Source organism: Aquarana catesbeiana, linkage group LG05, assembly GCF_042186555.1.
Source record: "Aquarana catesbeiana isolate 2022-GZ linkage group LG05, ASM4218655v1, whole genome shotgun sequence".
Classification (NCBI taxonomy): Eukaryota; Metazoa; Chordata; class Amphibia; order Anura; family Ranidae; genus Aquarana; species Aquarana catesbeiana.
The window spans coordinates 249860079-249884088 of record NC_133328.1 but is presented as its reverse complement, the minus strand read 5'-3'; the positions used below and the strand labels follow the sequence as shown (position 1 = coordinate 249884088).

Genomic DNA, 24010 nt, shown 5'->3' with positions numbered 1-24010 from the left:
AGAAACAACCCAGTGAGCCTACAGCAGAAGAGGACGCATCCAGGCATAGCGCTACTGACCTATACCTGCAACAATCGGTGACCCTGGAGGGTTTGTGCAAGGCCACCGACTTTTCAGTTTACTTCTCAGCGGAACAGCTGGCAACAGGGCAGAACATCACTGAGCCCTGCCAAGCACCAACAGCAGCTTCAGCTTTCCTGAGAGAATAGGCAGCCGGCCTTTCTTTCACAACACTGACAGGGACATTGATTTCCTGCCAGCAGAATCTGTGGAGTTACAAGAAACTTCTCCATCTGAAGTGCTGACAACCGGACATAGGGTCCATGACCTCTGCCCCACACCCGTGGCAGTTCCGGAGGCCCAGGGTGAGAAATTTGCGGTCACTCCCCAGCAGCAAATCAGAATCCAGGGGGGGAAGGGAGAGGAGGTGTTTGTCCCCAACAGCAGTGTAGTGACTTAGGAGAGAATGAAGTCATCCTTGCTCCACAGCGGGGGTCTAGGAGTCTAGGTGATGGAGCAACCACAGTTTGGGAGAGAACATGGTCGTGCTTCCTCCCCAGTGGCCGATCCACAATCTGGAAGTGGAGGAAGCCGGCCTCCCTCCCCAACAGTTAGCTGTAGTGGATTATGTGGAGTACCCAGCAGAAGTGCTGGCAACAGGGCAGAGTGCTACCACCCTCTGCCCAGCACCAGCAGCAACTATGGCGTTCCAGTGAGCCGAGGCAGTCTGCCCCTCTCCCCAGCGACAAGCTGATGAAGTGAAGCTTCTACTACCAGCTGAATCGCTGGCAACAGGGCAGAGTGCCCCTGGCCTCTGCCTAGCACCTACAGTGTCTCCACAGCTTCAGGGAGCTGGGGCAATCGGCTCCTCTCCCCAGCAGCAGATCGAGCCCAGAATGATGGCAACAGAGAAGAGTGCTACTGGCCTCTGCCCTCAACTAACAAAAGGTGGATTTCCTGTGAAAGTGGATGGGACTTTGGTCTCAACTAACATAACCCCATAAAAATGTCTGGCATTGGGACAGGAGGATATCAGCTGTGCTCTGCAAGCACTGAGGGATTTTCATCTAGCAAAAGTGGATGGGACTACGGTCTCCACCTGTAAACCCCAGGGAAGCTGGGCGGTCAGCCCAGATCCCCAACAACACAATGGAGTGAGCCCAGCCACCCTGTCTTCTCTTCAGCAGCTGAAAGGACTGCAGGGAGGAGGGCCAGTCCGCACTTCTCCCCAGCGATGGGTATGTTCTACAAGAGAGGCAGAGGTTGGCCGGGTGAGTAATGCTCTGTTTAGGATAATTTTTTGGGGTACTGTGTGGGTATGGACATTGGTGGACTGGAACTACAGACTAACTTTGAAGTCAACCCGTCTCTGGGGTCCCTTCTGTGTTAGTCTCCTGCCAAAAGGGGAGAATTGTGATAGACTCACCCGGGACAGAGGCTTTTGGAGTAGACTGAATGCTAGCCCCTTGCCTACCGACTATGGGTCCTGGCATTTGAGGGAGCTACAAGCATTTAGGAAGATGTCCTGTTATGTAATGCAAAAGGACATTTTTAGGAGGTCAATATGGTCTCTGCCAGCTTGGGACTCAGTGGACAGATGTATGTGAAAAGAAAGCTGGTTAATGAGATCTGGAAAGCACTGGGTCTCCTATTGTCTACTAGTCTGAGGAGGGGGGGGATCACTGTTTGTATTGTTAATTGTGCTAATTTAGTCAACTCTTGTCTGCTAGCAAACTACTGTGAGGATGTGTTTATACTTGTAATAATGTATATTGTACTTTGTGAGCTCGATATTGGCAAGTCTGACCTGGAATGAGATCCCTGATTGTCCAGATGGCTAGTTTAACCGCTTTCTGACCAGCCGCCATCACTATACTGCGGCAGGTTGGCACGGCTGCTCAAATCGGTGTAAGTGTACATCAGCTGCTATAAGAGCAGTAGGGGGTGCGGACGATGCCGGAGCTTATGCGCTTAGCTGGCGGCCACGATGTCCACCCGGTACCTACAATCGCGGAGAACCAGAACGGGGATCTGTGTATGTAAACAAACAGGTCCCCTTTCTGACAGGGGAGTAGAGAGAGATCTGCTGTATCTCCTATTTTGTAGATTTTATAACTTTTGCGCAAACCAATCAATATACACTTATTGCGATTTTTTTTTTTTTTTTTAACCAAAAATATGTAGAATACATATTGGCCTAAACTGATGAAGATTTTTTTGGGGGGGATATTTATTATAGCAAAAAGTAAAAAATACAGTTTTTTTTTTCAAAATTGTCGCTCTTTTTTTGTTTATAGCACAAAAAAATATAGAGATGATCAAATACCACCAAAAGAAATCTCAATTTGTGGGGAAAAAAAGGTGTTGCAAGGAGATGCAAAAGGTGTTGCAGCACCTCTTGAATCCACTGGGAGGGGGACTGAATTCTGTAGCAAAAATAAAGAAAAGGAGAGTGTACAGCCGCCCTAGTGTTGAACCGTTTAATAAGGAATTAAAAACAACAACAAAAGTTGCAATTACAATTGTAGACTGATATTCAGCATGTAATAAGCATTTACAGTATAACCCCTTCCCGCCGAAGGCTTTCCGGGGTTATACCGGGATGATGCCCGCAGCTGCAGGCATCATCCCGGTACCGTTGTTTTCAGCGGGCGATCGGCTACCGGAGTATAACAACCGATGCGGCTAAAAGCCGCTCGGCTGTTATACCGGAGGAGCGGGAGGGGACATCCCCCCCCTCCCGCCGCTGTTACCGGGCCTCCCGTGCGATCGGGAGGCCCGGTGTCCGTTCGGCTGCCTTCGGCGGCTGGGGGCGGGCTGGAACGAAGCTGTGAGCGGCTTCGTTCCAGCCTTCTTCTTGTAAATGCGGAAGCGACGTCATGACGTCACTTCCCGTTTACTCGGCTGCCAATGGCGCCGAATTTAAAAAAGTACACAGTATTCAGAATCGCCATTTTCGGCGATCTGAATACTTTGAAGTGTAAAGGAGGGATGGGGGGTCTTTTAGACCCCCCATCCCTCCATAAAGAGTACCTGTCACCACATATTACTGTCACAAGGGATGTTTACGTTGCTTGTGACAGCAATAAAAGTAAAAAAAAAAATTTTAAACACAATTTATAAAGTACAAAAATAAATAAATTAAATAAAAAAAATAAAAATTTTTTTTTTTAAAGTGCCCCTGTCCCCGCGAGCTTGCGCAGCGAAGAAAACGCATACGGAAGTCGCGCCCGCATATGTAAACGGTGTTCAAACCACACATGTGAGGTATCGCCGTGATCGTCAGAGCGAGAGCAATAATTCTAGCACTAGACCTCCTCTGTAGCTCAAACCTGGTAACCGTAAAAAATTTTTAAATCGTCGCCTATGGAAATTCAAAGGTACCGTAGTTCGTCGCCATTCCACAAGTGCGTGCAATTATAAAGGGTGACATGTTTGGTATCTATTTACTCGGCGTAACATCATCTTTCACATTATACAAAAAAATTGGGGTAACTTTACTGTTTGGATTTTTTAAAATTCATGAAAGTGTCACTTTTCCAAAAATTTGCATTTAAAACACCGCTGCACAAATACCGTGTGATAAAAAATATTGCAACAATCGCCATTTTATTCTCTAGATTCTCTGCTAAAAAAATATATATAATGTTTGGGGGTTCTAAGACATTTTCTAGCAAAAAATACGGATTTTAACTTGTAAACACCAAATTTCAAAAATAGGCTTAGTCATGAAAGGGTTAAACTAAATAGTAGCGGTAAACAGTATGAATAAATAAACCCAGTGACAGGTGATAGTGATCAGCACTAATACATAAACAATTAAAAATAAAGTTGGTGCAAAAATAGTCCATACATGAGACTGGATTGTCTCAAACAAGGAAAGCTGAATGGCGATGCCTTTCACTATCATGCTCGGCAAAACAGCATTAACCCTTACAGGGTTAAATATCCACAGATATCCAGACACCCGATATCATGGACTCTCCATATATAATGAAACAAAGTGCTCCAATAGTGCAGTATCGTTGTAAAAAGTTTATCCTGTTGTAAAGCGCTGCGTAAACTGTCGGCGCTATATAAATCCTGTATAATAATAATAATAAAAACAGCTTTAAACATTGCACTCACATAAGCTCAAATCAGTGAAGCCTAGAGGCATCCACTTGCAGCAGCAAGTGCTGGTGTAATGTGATTTCAGCGGACACAGCATTGGTGAACTGAATCTCACCAGCGAACGATCGTGATCCTCTGAGCGTCACTTTCGGTATAGCGTCAAGCGTAATAAACTGGTTGCTGTACAGCCACGTCCCGTTTGCTGTGTCCGCCGAGACCACATTACACCAGTACTATTGGAGCACTTTCTTTCATTATATATGGAGAATCCATGATATCGGGTGTCACGTCTGGATATCGGTGGATATTTAACCCTGTAAGGGTTGATGCTGTTTTGCGAGCATGATAGTGCAAGGTGAGTTTTTAACCAAAGGGGACACTGAGTGCATGCGGTGTGGTGAAAGGTTTGAAGATTTCACATCATGATATATTCAGCTTTCCTTGTTTGAGACAATCCCGTCTCATGTATGGACTATTTTTGCACAAACTTTATTATTAAAGCGGTTATATAACCGCACAAATTGTATTTTTTTTTTTAAAAACCTGTAAGGCAAAAGGCATAATGAGCTAGTATGCACCCCATACTAGCTCATTATGAAATACTTACCTTAGAATGAGGCGTCGGCAGCTGATCCCGGTCACCGCCAAGGGAGCTGACATTTCCCCTCGGCGTGTCTTCCGAGTTTGCGGCTCCGGCGCTGTGAGTGTACGGTTTAGGAGATATTCATTTTACCTACAGGTAAGCCTTATTATAAGCTTACCTGTAGGTAAAAATACAAAAAAGGGTATACAACCACTTTAAATTGTTTATGTATTAGTGTTGATCACTATCACCTGGCACTGGGTTTATTTATTTATACTGTTTAGAGCTACTATTTACTTTATTTTATACTGTAAATGCTTGTTTATATTTATTTTATTTAAAGTAGCAGCTGTTACACATTTAGGTTACTTTTGGCACAGTGGTGGTACTTGAAGAGTGGATGTATGGATCTTTTTGGACCAGTTTTTGTTTGATATTCAGCATGGGTGTATCACACGTATGTCTCTTCTCCTGTCTTGTCCCTTGGACTGTAGCCCATGTGATGGTGATCCGGGCTAAGATGGGGCTGAAGTCCTAAAGATCCCAGCACTGGCGTGCCGCTGAGCAGCTACAAGAGCCGCACATGCGCCCGGACCAGCCGATACAAGGTATATCCTTCCCTGGGGTCACCTGGCTAAAAGGCCTTTTAGCCAGGTGACCCCAGGGGACGATAGACCTATTATAAGGTAACAATAGTCCAATTTTGGTTATAACCAATTTGTGTCTTTTTATTGATTTTGAGTGTTATTATTATTTTTAATTCCATCAACGTCTTCTTGAGTACACAGTGATAGTTGATTTTAAGCATACAATTTTTTTTAAATGTCAGTTTTAATAATTTATAGTTACACTATTATGTTGCATGTCACCCATCTGTTTGTTGTATATTGGGTATGCTCCATTCCTGGCCTGACTTTTTGAAGGAATTAATCTGGGAAGCACTCTGGGTTTCCCATATAGAACGGCAGGTTAGAGGAAGGGGTGTGACCTGAAGGAGGTCACGCCTCCGAAACATGTTGTGATAGCTACCTGGGAACACATACGGCCACACTGCTTCGTTTCTTCTTGTCTTCCGTTGTGGCCTATACTTACGTCGCGCGGCGCCATCTGGACCGGCCGCATGTGTGGCTCTCATAGCTGCTCAGCAGCATGCCAGTGCTGGGATCCTTAGGACTTCAGCCCCATCTTAACCCGGATCACCATCACATGGGCTACAGTCCATGGGACAAGCCAGGAGAGGAGACATACGTGTGATACACCCATGCTAAATATCAGTTTACAATTGTGAGTGCATCTTTTGTTGTTGTTTTTAAATTTCTTTATTAAACAGTTCAACACTAGGGTGGCTGTGCGCTCTCCTTTTTCTTTTTGCTGCTTTTGGGCCAAAAAGTTCAATTTTGGTCTCATCTGACCAGAGCACCTTCTTCCACATGTTTGCTGTCTCCCCCACATGTCTTCTCGCAAACTGCAAATGGGACTTCTTATGGCTTTCTTTGAACAATGGCTTGCTTCTTACCACTCTTCCATAAAGGCCAGATTTGTGAAGTGCAAGACTAATAGTTGTCCTGTGGACAGATTCTCTCACCTGAGCTGTGGATCTCTGCAGCTCCCCCAGAGTTACCATGGGCCTCTTGGCTGCTTCTCTGATTAATGTTCTCCTTGCCCGGCCTGTCAGTTTAGGTGGACGGCCATGTCTTGGTAGGTTTGCAGTTGTGCCATACTCTTTTCATTTTCCAATGATGGATTGAACAGTGCTCCATAAGATGTTCAAAGCATGGGATATTTTTTTTAACCTAACCCTGCTTTATACTTTTCCACAGCTTTATCCCTGACCTGTCTGGTGTGTTCCTTGACCTTCATGATGATGTTTGTTCTCTAAGGTTCTCTAACAAACCTCTGAGGGCTTCACAGAACAGCTGTATTTATACTGAGATTAAATTACACACAGATGGACTCCACTAGAACTTAGGGGTATCAGATTAAAGGGGACTGAATACAAATAAATGCCACACTTTTCAGGTATTTATTTGTAAAAAAAAAATAAAAAAATTGAAAGCCATTTATCATTTTCCTTCCACTTCACAATTATGTGCCACTTTGTGTTAGTCTATCACATAAAATCCCAATAAAATACATTTATGTTTTTGGTTGTAACATGACAAAATGTGGAAAATTTCAAGGTGTATTAAATACTTTTTCAAGGTACTGTAAATTATAATTTGGATAAAGGAAGGCCTGTGAATGTAGTGTATCTTGATTTCACTAAGGCATTTGATACAGTACTCCATAAACTCTTAATTTCCATTGGCATTGATGACATGGTATGTACCTGGATATAAAACTGGTTACAGAAGCACGCCCAGGGGGTGGTGATTAATGGCATATTTTCTGAATGGTCTAGAGTTGTGATTGGGGTACCCCAGGACTCTGTCCTGTGACCAACTCTGTTTAACTTGTTCATAAACAATACAGAGGTTGGAATAAATAGTTCAATCTCAGTGTTTGCTGGTCATACAAAGTTGAGCAGGGCAATACCTTCACAACAGGATATAGAAACTTTACAAGAGGACCTCAATACAATAGAGGGGTGAACAGCTGTATGACAGATGAGGTTCAATATTGAAAAATGTAAAGTAATGCACTTGGGAGCTAAAAATATGAATACAAGTTACATGTTAGGGGGAGAACCTCTGGGAGAATCGAGGATGGAAAAGATTTTGGGGGTCCTAGTAGATCACAGGCTCGGGAATAGCATGCAATACCAGGCTACGGCAAGCAGGGCTAGCAGACTAATAGAATGCATTAAAAGGGGTATTTACTCAAGAGATAAAACTATAATTCTACCACTCTACAAAACTCTGATTTGGCCACATCTGAGTATGCTGTCCAGTTTTGGTCACCAAACCTTGGAAGATTGTCCTTGAGCTGGAGAGAGTCCAGTGAAGGGCAACAAAGCTAATAGGGGGGGCGGGAGGACCTCAGTTATGAGGAATGACTACAAACAATAAACCTATTCTCTCTAGAGAAGGGACGCTTAACTGCCATATGATAGCACTATACAAATCTTTAAATGGTGACTCTAGCATTGGAAGAAAGCTTAAAGATGTGGCACTCCCTTACATAGTTGGTGGTGTCAGCAGGTAGCGTCGGAAAAAAAAAAACTTTTAGAATGTTTCTTGATGAACATAATATCAAAGACTATTGAAAATGGTGGTGACACGCACACGCACACACACACACAGGTTGATCTTAAAAAGTAAAAATTATGGGAAGTTAAAAACTGAATACCTGGCCAAAAGTCCATTATGTAAGGAAAAAAAAGCAAATTGCATAGCGACCCCTCCATATTATGTGGAAGGCAGATCAAAGTGTTAGTAAACCATGTATATATATATATAAAAAAAAAAAAAAAATAATATAGGGCCCTGGGCAGATTAAATGATAATGTGCTAGTATGCACCACCTTCATCTTCACCCGTTCTTCTAGGTAAAAATTATACATGGGAGTTTAGTCCCACTTTAATAATACATTTGTTCATATGGAAATACTTTTAACTATTGATATCATTCATTAAATATTTTTATTGATTGGTGTGACAATAATAGTAAATATTGCAGAGAAATAGGCTTTATTCTTTTATCATAATTATTTAAAATACTGTGGGGTTAATTTACTCAGAGCAAATAGGCTGTAGACTTTGGAATAGGAGTTGCAATTTGCATTGGGAATTTTCCTCAGAGCTTAGTGAATGTTTCACTTTGCAAATACCCAGTAACATGCAAGGAGAATAAGAAAACAGCATTTTTGCTTTCACATGATTGAATGATGACAGTAAGCAGAACTTTACCTTATCCACTAAAGCTGGCCATACATGGCTCGGTTTTCTCATTCAGCGCACTAGCTGGAACAAAAAAAAAACAGTTCCAATTCCCCTATCCACACATTTGTGGTGGATGCAACAATCATTCCCGCTGTGTCAGAACTCCCATAATATACTGATCAAAATTTTCAAACAAACCTGTTTATTAAAAGTTGATTGGTAAATTGACTAATCATGAATGAGATTGGTTATAAAAAGATAAAAATTCAGCCTGTCCCTGCTAAACCGGCTGAATTTCGATCCATCTACAGCCAGCTTAAATCTGTTTCAACTTCTCTTGCAAAGTGAGCAGCCCAGTCAACCCTTGTATATTTGACACCACAAAAGCAAATTGGACGTAACATTAGATAGATTTACATGATGAAATTGTATGCAATGTCAAATTTTCAATTTTTTTGCGTTTATATAATAACATTTGATATCGGGCACTATGAGGGGAAATGCACAATTACCATGGACTCAGGATAATTTGATGTCTGAGTTTGCCCAATTATGCCTTCAAGTCTAATTATTTTCAGTTACTGCTATTAAAAATCCCTTGACATGATGAATAAAAATTCCCATACACTTAACCAACTATTGTGAATATTTCTTTATATTTACATTCCCTAAAAAAAAAAATGTGTAAAATTCGTAATGTGTGTGCAAACTGTGCTGATTCTGTACTGATTTTTTTGATTGACCTGTTCTATGCAAAATTGCATTATGCAATGGACAGCATCTGCATATCTACAGCCTGCATCCTTGGAGAACAGGGGCAGTTGGACTATCTTGGTACAATATAAACTAGAGTGAATTCAAGTATGTAGGCAAATATGTAAAAAATTGATATAGAGATTTATTAATACAAAATTAATAACGAATAAGCAGGTACAGATTTAAAGCATGGTAACAATCCATGTGTATCACCAAGATAATGATCCCCAAACGGGGAAGATCACAGTGGGATAGTTGATCACGGATTACATCTCAACTAGTTTCACGGTCTAATGCCGCTTTGTCAGGAGAATATCTAATTTGATTGGCAAATGATCAATAACAATACAATTGACCAGAATAGTAATAGCATTTAATACAATAATGTCAATAACAAAATATATATATGGGGGGGAGGACCAAGCTCCCGACCTCTTTATTTCTAAGTTTCTGGATGATGGTACCATTTTCTACATATTCTTTATCACCATTAGTGCTATAGAGGCTACTTCTATCTTTCTATACAGCCTGCATCTATAAAATGTAAATACTGTTTTTTTGTTTTTTTTATTGTTTCAGGAAAATAAAAACATCTTGTAGAGAAAAATGCTGTTTTTCATATTGTAATATTGCCCATTTGTCATAATGGATAACACAATGCTTCTTTTTTTATGCCTCCCTGTATATGTGTGTATTTTTTCCTGCCTAGACCTGGTTAACCATTTCTGTGAACAGATCCTCAGTTTTTTACTTTGTCCCTACTTTCCTGTCGTAGCCCCATGTTCCCCTGGTGTCGACTCCGTACCTTTGCAGCGCACAGGCAGCCAACATGCCTCTCAAAATGCAACAGGGACCTTCCAGAGGGCCAGCTATGCTGCAGGCCCAGGCTCCAATTACGCAGATCCATACCGACAGCTGCAGTATTGTCCATCTGTTGATTCACCCTACAGCAAATCAGGGCCAGCAGTACCACCAGAGGGAACATTAGCCAGGTCACCATCCATTGATAGCATTCAAAAGGATCCAAGGTAAGTGGCTTTAAAAACAATCATATTTTAGATTTTTTATACATGTTATTTATTTTTCGTTTTAAAAAAAAACATCATAGGAATGAATAGCCTTAGCACAATATCCCAATGGGAGTATTGATCTCAGAGGTAGGGCCTCAGAATGCAATGGTTACAAACAGTAGAATGTAGTTGCAAAGCTTTATAAGTTAGTTGGTTAGACTGAAATGTCCTTCATCATATGTGTGTGTAGCCTATTGCATTAAGGTGTGCACCCCAAAGCTCAAACACACATGCCTTTCTCTGCAGCCTCAGCTGCATGGGGCAGTGAATGAATGAGAAATGATCTGCGCTGAGCGGCTTCCTGTTAATTCACAAAGAGAAGCATAATAAACAGTTTACTATGCGTCAGTTATGAATGAACACAGTGAGTGAGTGTGTTCATTTAGAAAAGGAAGGCGCTGGTAAATGGCCTATTTACAAGCCCCTTACCGCACTCTCCATCCTGAAACATCCCCCACAGCAGCTGGGGTGAGAGGAGGGAAGCCAGCAGCACTGTGCGAGTGCCAACACAGGGGAAGCCCGGTCAGTAGGGGGAATCGACACTGCATGTAGTGATTAGGGTGTGCCCAGGCACACACCCTGCGCACGCCTATGTCCTTCGTGTTAAAAAAAAAAAAACACATAAATCAGAATCCCTAGTTATTCAGAGTACTCCTCGTATACATACATCTGGTTTAAAAATAAAATGCCTTATATTGTTTTATGTATTTATTGAAATGTTCTTTTATTGAATAACCCTGCCATTTTTAAACAACTGAATCTGCTTGAATAATTTTGATACTATTCCAGCTCTTAAATGCTCTTACAATTGTAAAACCTTTCTGCAACTGTACAAAAAACTCCCTTTGTTATAATTAAATGAGACCTGTTTGCTCTATTTAATGACCCTACAGCTGAATTCCAGACAACTGTAACATAAACAAATTAGTGCAGCTATATATGCATTAATGTAGCAATACAGTTAGGTTGTTTGTTTTTGGAAGCAGTGTAAATACCTAAATTTGACCTGGTATCAGTTTCTTGCAATCTGTTCTACAGCAGAGTTTAGACTGGATCTGGAGAGGGAGAAGTAACACAAGAAGCCATTCAATTCTGCTGCTTTTTCTTCACTTGCAAACAGAATTGTGATGTCTTGTATAGGCAGAAAGGGCTATGCTGTGTGGAAGAGTTATGTGTTATGTAAATCATAAGATTGGATGGACAGTAATAAAAATAATTTAACAGGTAAATCAGCTCTCATATAGGCATTTCATTTGTACATGTACTCGTTTGCCTGATCTTCACCTTTAATTGAAGCCTTGAGTTGCATACCAAGTATAGCTTTTGTTGTGTCTGAAAGAAAAATATCAGAAAACTATTCTAATAATTTTACATAATGCAGCAACAGCCACACACGTAGGATACCCACCATTAGAGGTGATTTTTTTCTTCCAAAGCAAATACACCTTTACACATTGGTACTGGCTGGTATTCCAGTGTTTCTCTTCTTCCTCAGTTTCTCTCGATCACTCAGCTAACCTGACCCCAATGCTAATGGCGTGGATCAGGGGAGGGGCAAGCAAGGATGCTGTGCAGGTGACCGACATCCTTCTTATCAACTGATGATGTTATTGGTTGTTAGGATGCTGGCGGCTAGAATGTTGTAATGGTATACAATGAAAACCTGTGGCTTTGTGTAACTAAAAGGCAGGCCTGATCCACCCGCTGGCTTGTATACAATTTCTGGGCAATTTTTAGGCAATTTGCCAAGGCACCTCAGATATACCTGGGAACCCTAATTGAAAAAGGCTGCTCTAGAGCACCCTGCCAGTAAGATCACTGGGTACCCGGTACATTGGTGGTTGCTTTCCAGAGCATCCAGTGCTGAGCAGCAGACATTACAGGCCGTTCCTTCTTGTATAAGTGGTCCAGGCAGGGGCGGCCCATCCATTAGGGGCACACTGGTGCTGCCCCCCCATCCATGCATCCGGCCCCCTGATCTACATACAGGGCATCGGACAATGGATTCCAGTGAGGGGGGGGGGGGTTTAGCACGTTATTAGAGTCAGAGGCTCTAATAGGCTTCAATAAAGGGTGCTCTGGCCCCCCGACCCCACCCAGTTCTGTGACAATAGCAAATTAATATTCTTTATTTTCACACTGATCCTCCTGGCTAATCAGGAAGCGGGTCATGAAACCAGTCACCGGATTGGTCAAAAGGAGATCTGATCTGATTGACCACCAGGAGGAGGAGGGAGGAGAGGCTGGGGAACTGAGACCCACCTGGAGAGAAGCCGCCACCACTGCTGCCTGGAGTGCTGCCCACAAGATGGGGTAAGTGCTGTCCCTGACTTACTGAATGACTAATGGGGGGTGCCCCCCGTGACTGGGCCAGCAAAACGCATGGGGGCTTCAGCGCTGTCGATGAAATATTAAAAAAAAACAGCTGCCACTGGGTCCAGGTACAGTTGCTCCTGGCCTGCTTTGCAGTAGTGGCTAATCCTAATGAGACCCACCTCTGCCCAGATAGAGGTATTAGAATTAGGTCCAGAGATGTAGGGAGAATGTCCCAAAATGGACATCTTCAGATGCTAGAACAAAACTAAGGGTGGGGTTATGCCTGGGTGGAGATTCCTGCATTTTTCTCTGGCCAGTGTCTATTCACTTGAAGGTGACAGCATAACCCATGTAGTAATGACTATTAACTCCTCTGTGTCCTGTGGTGTATGATTAAGAAATTAGGGTTATTGTAATTACAGACATGCCAAATAAAATGTTTCAGGTTTTGAGCTCCTACTTTGATTTTCGATTGAAAATACTAGCATGATAAACTACTGTATAACCTTATTTTTAAAGTTGCCACTTCCTGAATCTTTTTCACCTGAAATTCCTTGTAGCTGTCAAAAAGTCCTTTCCAGTGCACCCTCACTTGCAGGAAGTGATGTAGGCTTATAAGGCTCAACCAGAGAAGGTGTTTTCACCACTAAAATGGTTTACTCACCAATACTCCATGGAAAAAGAATTATGCAAGAAATTGAGTATTACGGCTGTGAGCCCAGCTATTTACTATTCAGTCCCCCAACAGTCCTGGTAGATTATGTTCTGGTATTTAGGAACACCAAGGATTGGCGTTTGGAAGCATCAGTCTCTCCATTGGGAGCATCTCTCCAGCATGCTATGACTGCTGTAGGAATGCGCCAAGCCCTTAAGGCCTGAGCAAAGCTGATGCTCCCTTCCTGAGAATCAGATCCAGAAGATCTTGCCATTTGCCAGCTACTGGAAGATTTTCCAAAAGCCCTGAGCTTCTCAGTAGATGTCTTGGAGGATATAAGGCAGATTTCACGAGTGGCCACTATGTCTATCCACATGAGAAAGATCCTAGTGTTGGTTGGTGTAACTTCTCTATAAGGAGCACATTGAGTGGCTGCCCTATGAGGGCAGATGCTTATTCGGATCATCCTTGGATGCCTACATCAGAAGGTGACTGTGGGTTAGAGTGCTCTCTTACCTCTTAAGAAGAATGTAAAGGTTACAGATCAGAAGCCAGTAATGTCTTCCGAGTCCAAAAGGATTTTCTTTCATAAGCACTGCTCTGTGATGTATGATTAACAAATTATGATTTTTTTGTAACCTGTAGAATCTTTTCTTTGAATACATCACAGGACACACAAATCACCCCTTAAGGCTTTTATTCCTCAGTGACATAACCCATGTAGTAATGACCATTAAAGGATAAGTTCACCTTTTGACAAAAAAATAATAAATGCACATTTTTTTGCACGTAAAAAATGTGCATTTATTATTTTTGGTTTCTGGAGCCTGTAAAGCATTGCACCAGCGATCAGCAGATCGCTGATGCCTTGCAGGTCTCCTGCAGATCTGTCAGTGTATTGCAAAAAATGGCCTGGTCATGAAGGTGGGTAAACCTTCCAGAGCTGAAGTGGTTAATGAACTACCAAGGTGCTCACAGTACAAGCAAGCCGATACATTCTGACAGGAAAAATGAATGAACTACCATGGCGCTCACTGCGCTGTGGTAGTTCATTATTCGCTTCAGCTTTGGAAGGTTTACCCCCTTCATGACCAGGCCATTTTTTGCGATACAGCACTGCGTTAATTCAACTCACAATTGCATGGACATGTGCGACACTGTACCCAAATAAAATGTGTGTTTTTTTCCCCACAAATAGAGCTTTCTTTTAGTGGTATTTGATCACCTCTGCGGTTTTTATTTTTTGCACTATAAACAAAAAAAAGACAGACTATTTTGAAAAAAAAAAAAATTACTTTCTGCTATAAAACATATCTAATAAAAAAAAAAAATGTAAAAAATTTAATTTATTTATCAATTTAGGCCAATATGTATTTTTCTACATATTTTTGGAATTAAAAAAATTCCAAAAAGCTTATATTGATTTGTTTTCTGGAAATGTTATAGCGTCTACAGATGGGGATATATATATATGGATTTTTTTTTTTTTACTAGTAATGGCAGTGATCAGCGACTTATAGTGGGACTGTGATATTGCGGTAGTTAAATCAGACATTGACACTTTTGACACCTTTCTTGGAACCAGTGATAGTAATACAGTGATCAGTGCTTAAAAAAAAAAAAAAAAAAATGCACCGTCACTGTACTAATGACACTGGCTGGGAAGGGGATAACATCAGGGGCGATCAAAGGATTAAATGTGTTTCATGGAGTACTTTCTAAATGCCCCCTGCTGTATCCAAGTGGGAGCAGGTCAACGGCGGCGTGCGTGCGTGCCCCAGACTCAAAAGTGCAGAATCACGTACCTGTACGTGATTTTGTGCACAGGAGCCACCACTCAGCAGTACGTGTATGTGGGGAGGTCAGCAAGATGTTAAAAACCACAAGTCGACAGCTGCAAAGGCTGCCGGAACTTGTCGTTTTTCATTAACAGAGTGCTGTGAATGAGTGACACGACCGGGCAGGCGGGGGAAGATCCCCTGCTAGCTGTCACAAGGGGGGAGCGGGAGGTGCAGGGGCTGGTGCCTTCATAACATGTTACATGTTACACCCTGGATATTGGTGTAATATGTAACATGCTATGAAAGGTGAACTTATCCTTTAACTCTTCTGTGTTCTGTGATGTACTCTAAGAAAAGGATTTTACAGGTAAATCAAAATCCTAATTTCCTGTTATACAACATACACTGGTTGATCAGTATTTATGACAATGTTTTGCAAATAAATAAACATAATTGGTTATAGTAACATAATAGTAATAAAGTAATAATAGTGCGCTTAAACCCAACTTATATATAATAATGCACAGTGCTGCAAACACCAATAGTCTGTAGGTATACAGAATACACAAAAATTCTTAATATGGTACTATTATTCCTTTTGTGGGTAGACATAAATAATATATACACACGCAGTGATAGTACAAAAGTGAAAAGAAAGTTCCAACGACAAAAACACCACCACCACCTAGGTAAAAAGTTTCTGCTCACCTTCAAAACATAAAATGATAAGACCCCTGAGTCAGATTTCGCTTTTCAAAAACGGGGGGTCCTCACTACGATAAGCTTATATGTTTCCCATGATTTATCTCTGTTTTCTCCAAGGATTCTAAAAAATTCACTCTCAACAAAGTGAATTTCCTACTTGATATAGAATATTCATTCAGTGTGATCAAAAAAACGCTGATTGAATGATCAGTAGTGCAAGCAGCTCTCCTCCTCACTGCACATCCGATATAGTGAACCACCGGAAGTGACATCACTGGCTCCTCCCAATGTGTTGCGTCACAGGTCACGTGACTTTCTCAAGGGAAATGAACATGTTGGTGTTCACAGCACTCTAAGTTGGGTTGGGTTTAAGTGCACTATTATTACTAATCATGTATGTGGTATCAGAGCACATTTAAATAGTTGCTGCTGAACCAGTGTTTCATATATTATCTAGGTTATCTATAAGCACTTAAGTAAATTATTTTCATTTTTTCAGTAACATAATAGTGTTTATATTCTTTTTAGAGAGTTTGGCTGGCGAGATCCAGAACTTCCTGAAGTAATACAAATGTTGCAGCATCAGTTCCCTTCTGTTCAGTCAAATGCAGCTGCCTACCTGCAGCACCTGTGCTTTGGAGATAATAAAATTAAAGGAGAGGTGGGTAATGTAATTTACTATTACAGTTGCTTGATATATTGTATTATATTTATTCTCCTGTTATGGTAAGATACCTAAAATATATGAGCAAACCTAAATTGAGACACATTGATAGGAGTAGAGTAGCAATACCATAGGGTAAACAAAAATGTAATGTATAGTCTTTAAATAGCTTAAGTTGGGATTCATCCATTCTCACCTGTTGAAGAGTAAAGCAACAATAATATGGGATCAAGAATTTTCGACTTTTTTGTTAAAAGATGTATTGATAAGTATTGATAACCTGCCCCCACCCTACCTCCTCAATAATTTTTTGTGAGCAACAAATCCATTCTATTTTTGGTCTGCCAAATTCAGATTTTGTTGCTTTTGGACCCCCCCCCCCCCCTTTTTTTTTTAATGCAACTTTTACTGGTTGATAAGAAAACACACTTAAAAGGTGAACAGTCTACACCCAAACTGCTATAGCTAAATGTAGTAATTTTTAAAACATTTATTGGTTAAAAATGCTCAGGAAATGTATAGACAAAATCCATAAACAAGAAGCTCTACATGCAAATTACCATAGATAATATATATGTTACTACAGGCAATGTGTGTACAGTACAACATGGTTGACCAGCCTGCAGTGCTAGGCAGGTGTGAAAATAGACTAATAACACTTCTATTTCTGATAGCATTCCTAATTTAATTTACACCATTTTTGCACAAATTTCTAAAACTTTTGCACAGTACTGTATTCTAGACATGTGCAGAACTGAAAAAATGTATTTCGTTTAGTTTCGGATATATTTATAGTAGTTTAGTATAGTATAGTAGTTATGTTACTAATTTTCTTTGGCTTTGGAATTAGTTTAGTGTTACTTTGGAATTAATTTATTTTCGCTTTGTTTTTGTTAAATTGCGTTTCGAATTCGGATCGGACGAAAAATGATTGACCAGTTCGAATTCTGTGTGAAGAATAGCTGGTTGTTAAGCAGCGACTCGAGAAGCCGGCTGCCACGTCCTTAACAACTGATTACTCATCAGCTCTCAGCGGGCTTTCCCACTGACAGCTGAAATGTAAACAAAACAATGCCGGCAGTAGAGAAATCTGAAAAAACAGTGTGGGGTCCCTCTCTCAATTCATACTAGGCCATTCGAGTCTGATATGGATTCTAAAGGGAATCTCACGCCAAAAAAATTAAAAAACAAATGCTGTGCACCCCCCCCCCCAAAATCCATACCGAACCCTTATCCGTGCATGCAGCCTGGCAGACCAGGAAAGGAGGGGTGAGCGAGCGCCTCCTGAGCCGTGCCAGACCACATGTCCTCAACATGGGGGGGTGCTTTGGCTCATGTTGATTGGGACAAGGGTCTCTTCCACACAACCCTTTCAAACTTCAGCCTCGTCGAACGCTCCCCGAGGACTGCCTGCTCCTCCATCTGACATTTCTTAAATAGCTAAGGGGTGGAGTAATCCGATGACGTTAGTGGGTGACCCCACCCCCTTGTGACATCACTGACCAAGGCATGCTGGATTGATGACTGTCTATATTCACTTTTTACCCATTTCACCCCCTTTTCACATAGGGGAGACTGGGATCTGGGGGCCTCCTTGTTAAAGCACCCCCATGTTAAGGGCATGTGGCCTGGTATGGTTCACAAAAGGGGGGGCCCTCGCTCTTCCCCCTTTCCGGGCTTGCCAAGTTGCATGCTCGGATAAGGGTCTGGTATCAATTTTGGGGGACCCCATGCATTTTTTTTTCTATTGCTGGCATTGTTTTGTTTACATGTCAGCTGTCAGTGGGGAAGCTGATGAGTCATTTGTTGTTAACGACGTGGCAGCCTGCTGCTTAACAACCAGCTATTCTTCACACAGAATTCGAATCGGTCGATTATTTGGAATTCGTTAGAAAGCGAATAAACAAAATGAATTTGAAAGAATTTCAATTAAATTTGTTACTCTCTCATCCATGTCTTCCATGTCTTTTATGGACCTTGCTTTGCGCACTGGTCCAAATCATTTGGTGGAGGGGGGAATATGGTGTGTGGTTGGGCTTGGCCCCTTAGTTCCAGTGAAGAGGACTCTTAAGGCATAAGCGTATCAAGACATTTTGGACAATTTCATGCTCCCCAATTTGTGGGAACAGTTTAAGAATGACCCCTTCCTGTTCCAACATGACTGCCCACCAGCGCACAAAGCAAGGTCCACAAAAGACACGGATGAGTCCTGACCTGAACCCAAAAGAACACCTTTGGGATGAATTAGAGCGGAGACTGCGAGCAAGGCCTTCTCATCCACCTCAGTGCCTGACCTCACAAATGCACTTCTGGAAGAATGGTCAAACATTCCCATAGACACACTCCCAGAAGAGTTGAAGCAGTTATAGCTGCAAAGGGTGGGCCAACTCAATATTGAACCCTACAGGCTAAGACTGGGATGCCAATAAAGTTCATGTGCGTGTAAAGGCAGGTGCCCCAATACTTTTGATAATATAGTGTATTACAGGGCCACCATCGGGGGGGGACTGCCGATACAACTGTAAGGAGCCCTGGGGCCCGAAGGGTCCGTCTGGGCCAGAAGAAGGCAGGAGCTGGTGAAGGGGAGCCGTGTTGTGCACTGCAGAAACGATCTCGGCAGCTTCTGCTGCTCTGTGTCATTGAGCTCAGACATCAAGCTCCTTGCTGCCACCTCTGGCTACTATATTCACGTGCACCCCTCGTTTGAGCTGCCTGTACTGTGTTATGTAGTGTGATCGGCTCCCCTGTGTCAGCAACATGTCAGCTTTGTGAAAACAAGAGCTGGGACTAGGTAGGAAGATCTCCCCTTTATAAGTAGGGGCTGTGAAGAAAGGGAGGGGGGCGGTTTGTGTATTTACTGATTTGTGTATGTGGGGGGCTGACATATATACAGGTGTGAAGGGGGCTGATTATAATAGATATATATATATATATAGAGAGAGAGAGAGAGAGAGAGAGAGAGCTATCTCTCTCTCTCTCTCTCTCTCTCTCTCTCTCTATATATATATATATATATACATACAGGATTGGGGGGTGAGTGCGTACAGGTGGTGGCCGGTGTGCAGATTCGGTGGCATGGCCCGTGGGCAGGCCCTGGGGAATGTTGGTGGTCAGGCTCGGGGGGCCCAGGCCTAAAGCTGTGTAAGGGGCCTAAAAATTTCTGATGGCTGCCCTTAGTGTATAACCAATTCAGCTCTGCGGGCATACTATGTATGTCCAAAGAGTGAACCTTTAATCACATGCAGATAGCTGCAGCAGCATTGTTCTGGGGGTTTAATAAATTTTATTGCCAACAATCAAGAGTTTTACATGTATGCGTAAAATAAAAAAAATTGCTCTGGCGCGGAACTGGATATAGTTATATGTATATAAAATGCACTTTTTATCTTTCAAAAACTGTTTACCAGTGCTAAACCTTTCATCCAATTTCTTAATTGCTGCATTTGTACATTTCAAAAGCCAGTATAAAGAAATAGTAGTGGTTAAAAAAACCCCCAAAAAAACAGCATTCGTGGGTTTAACTAATCTTTTTTTTTTTTTCTAATACTTTTATAAGTATAATTGGTTAGGAGGTATGTCTGATACCATAGTTCAGCAAGCCCTGCGTGAATTTTGATGGGGACAAGTGTCATTTGTTATTTATAGAATCCTCTGGGGAATTTACCACTCTTTGTATTATTCTGGTGATAGATCTTTAACCACTTCAGCCCTGAAAGGTTTTACCCCCTTCCTGACCAGAGCACTTTCTACAATTTGGCACTGCGCTGCTTTGACTGGTAATTGCGCAGTCATGCAATGCTGTACCCAAAGTAAATTTGCGTTCTTTTTTTCCCCACAAATAGAGCTTTCTTTTGGTGTTATTTGATCACCTTTGTGGTTTTTATTTTTTGCGATCTTCTATTTTTTGTTATAAAAAAAATCCAATAAACTCAATTTTAGTCATACATTTAGGCCAAAATGTATTCAGTCACATGTCTTTGGTAAAAAAAAATGTCAATAAGCATATATTTATTAGTTTGTGCAAAAGTTATAGCATCTACAAACTAGGGTACATTTTCTGGAATTTATGCAGCTTTTAGTTTATGACTATGCCTATCTCATTTCTTGAGGTGCTAAAATGTCATGGCAGTACAACCCCCCCCCCCCTCAAATAACCCCATTTTGGAAAGCAGACACCCAAAGGAAATTGCTGAGAGGCATGTTGAGCCCATGGAATATTTTATTTTTTTGTCACAAGTGACTGAAAAAGGACAAAAAAAAAATAAAAAATAAATTACACAAATGGGCTGATTTACAAAGCATTTGCGCCATGAGTTGCGGCGCACGCCAATGCACAAATTACATTTTCATATTTACAAAACATATGCGCCGGTAACACAGCGCAATTTCCCATTTACTATTCTCTTCCCGGCGCACGGGAAGAGGCAATTGGTATGCCACTATGGACATTCCGCACAGCATCTTTAACTTAAAATTTAAACAAGCTGGAATTGCCAATATTATGGGGGTGATGTGAGGAAGTATGGTACTAACTGCCCAAGTCACAAATATACCCAAAATAGAATGAAAAAGTAACTTTCTCTGAAAAAGCCAGCTACGCCGGCAAATACATTTAGAGCTACGGGAGGTCAATTTATGCACTGCGCATGCTCAAACGGCATTTGCGCTTATTCAAATGCGTTGGTTCAGTGCGCCAGCAAAATCTTAGTAAATGTCAAGCAACGTAATTGCATTTGCATAGGTTGAACGGGCGCACATCTACATTTTTTTTTTTTTTTTTTTTTTTTAACACCGGTTCACTTCGCGGCTATAATGAAATGTCGGTCCGGCAATACACATAAAAGTTAATTGATAAAAACAGCATTAAGAAAAAAACAAAATTAAGAAAAAAAAATGGGTGGGGTTCCCCCGAAATTCAATACCAAGCCCTTCCAGGTCTGGTATGGATATTAAGGGGAACCCCACGCCAAAAATATTTTAAAAATATGGCGTGGGGGTGCCCCTCAAAATCCATACCAGGCCCTTCAGGTCTGGTATGGATTTTAAGGGGAACTCCGCGCTAAAATTTAAAAACAAAATGGTGTGGGGTCCCCCTAAAAATCCAACCAGACCCTTATCCAAGCACGCAACCTGGCAGGCCACAGGAAAAGAGGGGGGGACGAGAGAGCGCCCCCCCTTCTGAACCGTACCAGGCCACATGCCCTCAACATTGGGAGGGTGCTTTGGGGTCCCCCCAAAGCACCTTATCCCCATGTTGATGAGGACAAGGGCCTCATCCCCACAACCCTTGCCCGGTGGTTGTGGGGGTCTGCGGGCAGGGGGCTTATCAGAATCTGGAAGCCCCCTTTAACAAGAACGGTGTTCTCGTCCGGCATCTTCCTCCGCGGTGTCTTCTTCCCCACTTCGTTCTCCATGATGGGAGGCTCCAGCTGTGTGACGCTTCTTGTCTTCTGACACTTCTTAAATAGTGGAGGACGGGGCCACCCGGTGACCCCGTCCCCTCTGAAATGCGGTTCCATTATATAAGTGTCAGAAGAGAAGCGTCACACAGGGGGAGCCTCCCATCATGGATGCAGAGCGGCCCGAGAACTAAGCCGGAAAGAAGGTGCCGGACAAGAACACTGGAGCAAGAACCCGAAGATCGGAGGAAGAAGCAGAGGAAGAAGATGATGGAGGAAGAAACCGAAGGATTAAGGAAGGAAGAAGACCCGAAGATGGAAAGAAGAGACTTTAAATAAAGGAATTGTCAAAAACTGTCTTGTCATTTTTAACATTTTTGACACTTTTTTGTGAAATGGTAGGGGTACTTTTGTACCCCCTTACCATTTCACACAGGGGGGGGGCCGAGATCTGGGGGTCCCCTTGTCAACCACCAAGGGTTGTGGGGATGAGGCCCTTGTCCTCATCAGCATGGGGACAAGGTGCATTGGGGGGACCCCAAAGCACCCTCCCAATGTTGAGGGCATGTGTCCTGGTACGGTTCAGGTGGGGGGGCGCTCTCTCGTCCCCCCTCTTTTCATGCGGCCTGCCAGGTTGCGTGCTCGGATAAGGGTCTAGTATGGATTTTTGGGGGGACCTCCACGCCATTTTTTTTAAATTTTGGCATGGGGTTCCCCTTAAAATCCATGCTAGACCTGAAGGGGCCTGGTATGGATTTTGAGGGGGACCCTCACGCCATTTTTTTTTATTATTTTGGCGTGGGGTTCCCCTTAAAATCCATACCAGACCTGAAGGGCCTGGTATGGATTTTGAGGGGGACCCCATGCCGTTTGTTTTTATTTTGGCGTGGGATTCCCCAGACCTGAAGGGCCTGGTGTGGAATTTCGGGGGAACCCCACACATTTTTTTTTCTTAATTTTGTTTTGTTTTTCTTAAATGCTGTTTTTATCAATGAACTTTTATGTGTATTGCCAGACCGACATTTCATTATAGCCGCGAGTAGTTTTAAACAACTTTTATTCCTTAAGGGCCAGTTCACACCACATGCAGTCCAGTGCGATTTTTTTCTGCATCAAAAACGCATGGAAAGTAGGTTATATGGTTTTCAATGGCATAGTTCACAGCAGTGCTTGCAGTTCCAGTGCGTTTCCAGTTCCCAAAAAAAAGTAGAACATGCTGCATTTTGTATGCACTGGACTGTACTGAAACGCTGTAAAATGCATCAAAAACACACTGAAACGCACCTAAATGCACCAAAAAAGCACTGCAACACACTTGTCCTTATTTAAGGTTAAGAAAAAAAGAGGGGGGAAAAAAGCACAGGACTGCATCAAAAACTCACTAACCTTAAATAAGGACAAGTGCGTTCCAGTGCGTTTTTGATGGGTTTTACAGCTTTCCAGTACAGTCCAGTGCAGAAAAAATGCAGCACGTTCTACTTTTTTTTTCTGGAACTGGAACGCACTGGAAATGCAAGCACTGGTGTGAACTATGCCATTGAAAACCATATAACCGACTTTCCATGCATTTTTGATGCATAAAATATGCACTGGACTGCATTGGTGTGAAATGGCCCTTAAGCAATTTGGCATATTTAAAGGCATTTCTCCTTGTTTCTTTTTTGGGATTGTCCAATTGATATATGTCCCTTAGGGTGGGACCTGGGCCCCATACCCATTTTAAGGCCAATAACTAGAAGATAAGCCAGCCAAGTGGGGACTAGTAAAATTACCAAGTCAGTTCCCTTAGACTGCAATTGTATTTGTTGTATAACTTTTGCACATGTTAGGCTCTTTAGTTGCCCCCCTGGACTGGGGGGTGTTTTGTCCCATCTGTAATTTTGGTGCATGCTGGATGATGTACTTAATTTTGGACAGGAGGGTGGCTTATTTTGTGCTAGCTGCATTTGGGTTGTTCTGGGCATGCTCAGGGACTTTGGTTTTTTTGGCGGTGCTTTTTGTTTGTGAACAGCACTTGGATGTTTCTGGGCATGCTCAGAGTGTGTTTTTTGGGTTAGTAATTTAAGGACATCCTTAACCACTTCAGCCCCGGAAGGATTTACCCCCTTCCTGACCAGAGCACTTTTTACAATTTGGCACTGCGTCGC

General features: G+C 42.3%; 1 protein-coding gene across 8 annotated transcripts in view; it reads left to right on the top strand.

Moving 5' to 3' along the window:
- CTNND2 (catenin delta 2) overlaps window positions 1-24010 on the top strand; it is a 1213609-nt gene that overhangs the window by 688658 nt on the left and 500941 nt on the right. For 6 of the 8 annotated variants that reach the window (XM_073630701.1, XM_073630699.1, XM_073630697.1 and 3 more), the window contains 2 exons: window positions 9983-10301; window positions 16329-16461. In XM_073630701.1, the coding sequence (XP_073486802.1) occupies window positions 9983-10301; window positions 16329-16461 (452 nt within the window). The remainder of the gene's footprint in view (window positions 1-9982; window positions 10302-16328; window positions 16462-24010) is intronic. The other 2 variants (XM_073630700.1, XM_073630698.1) reach the window with 1 other exon arrangement.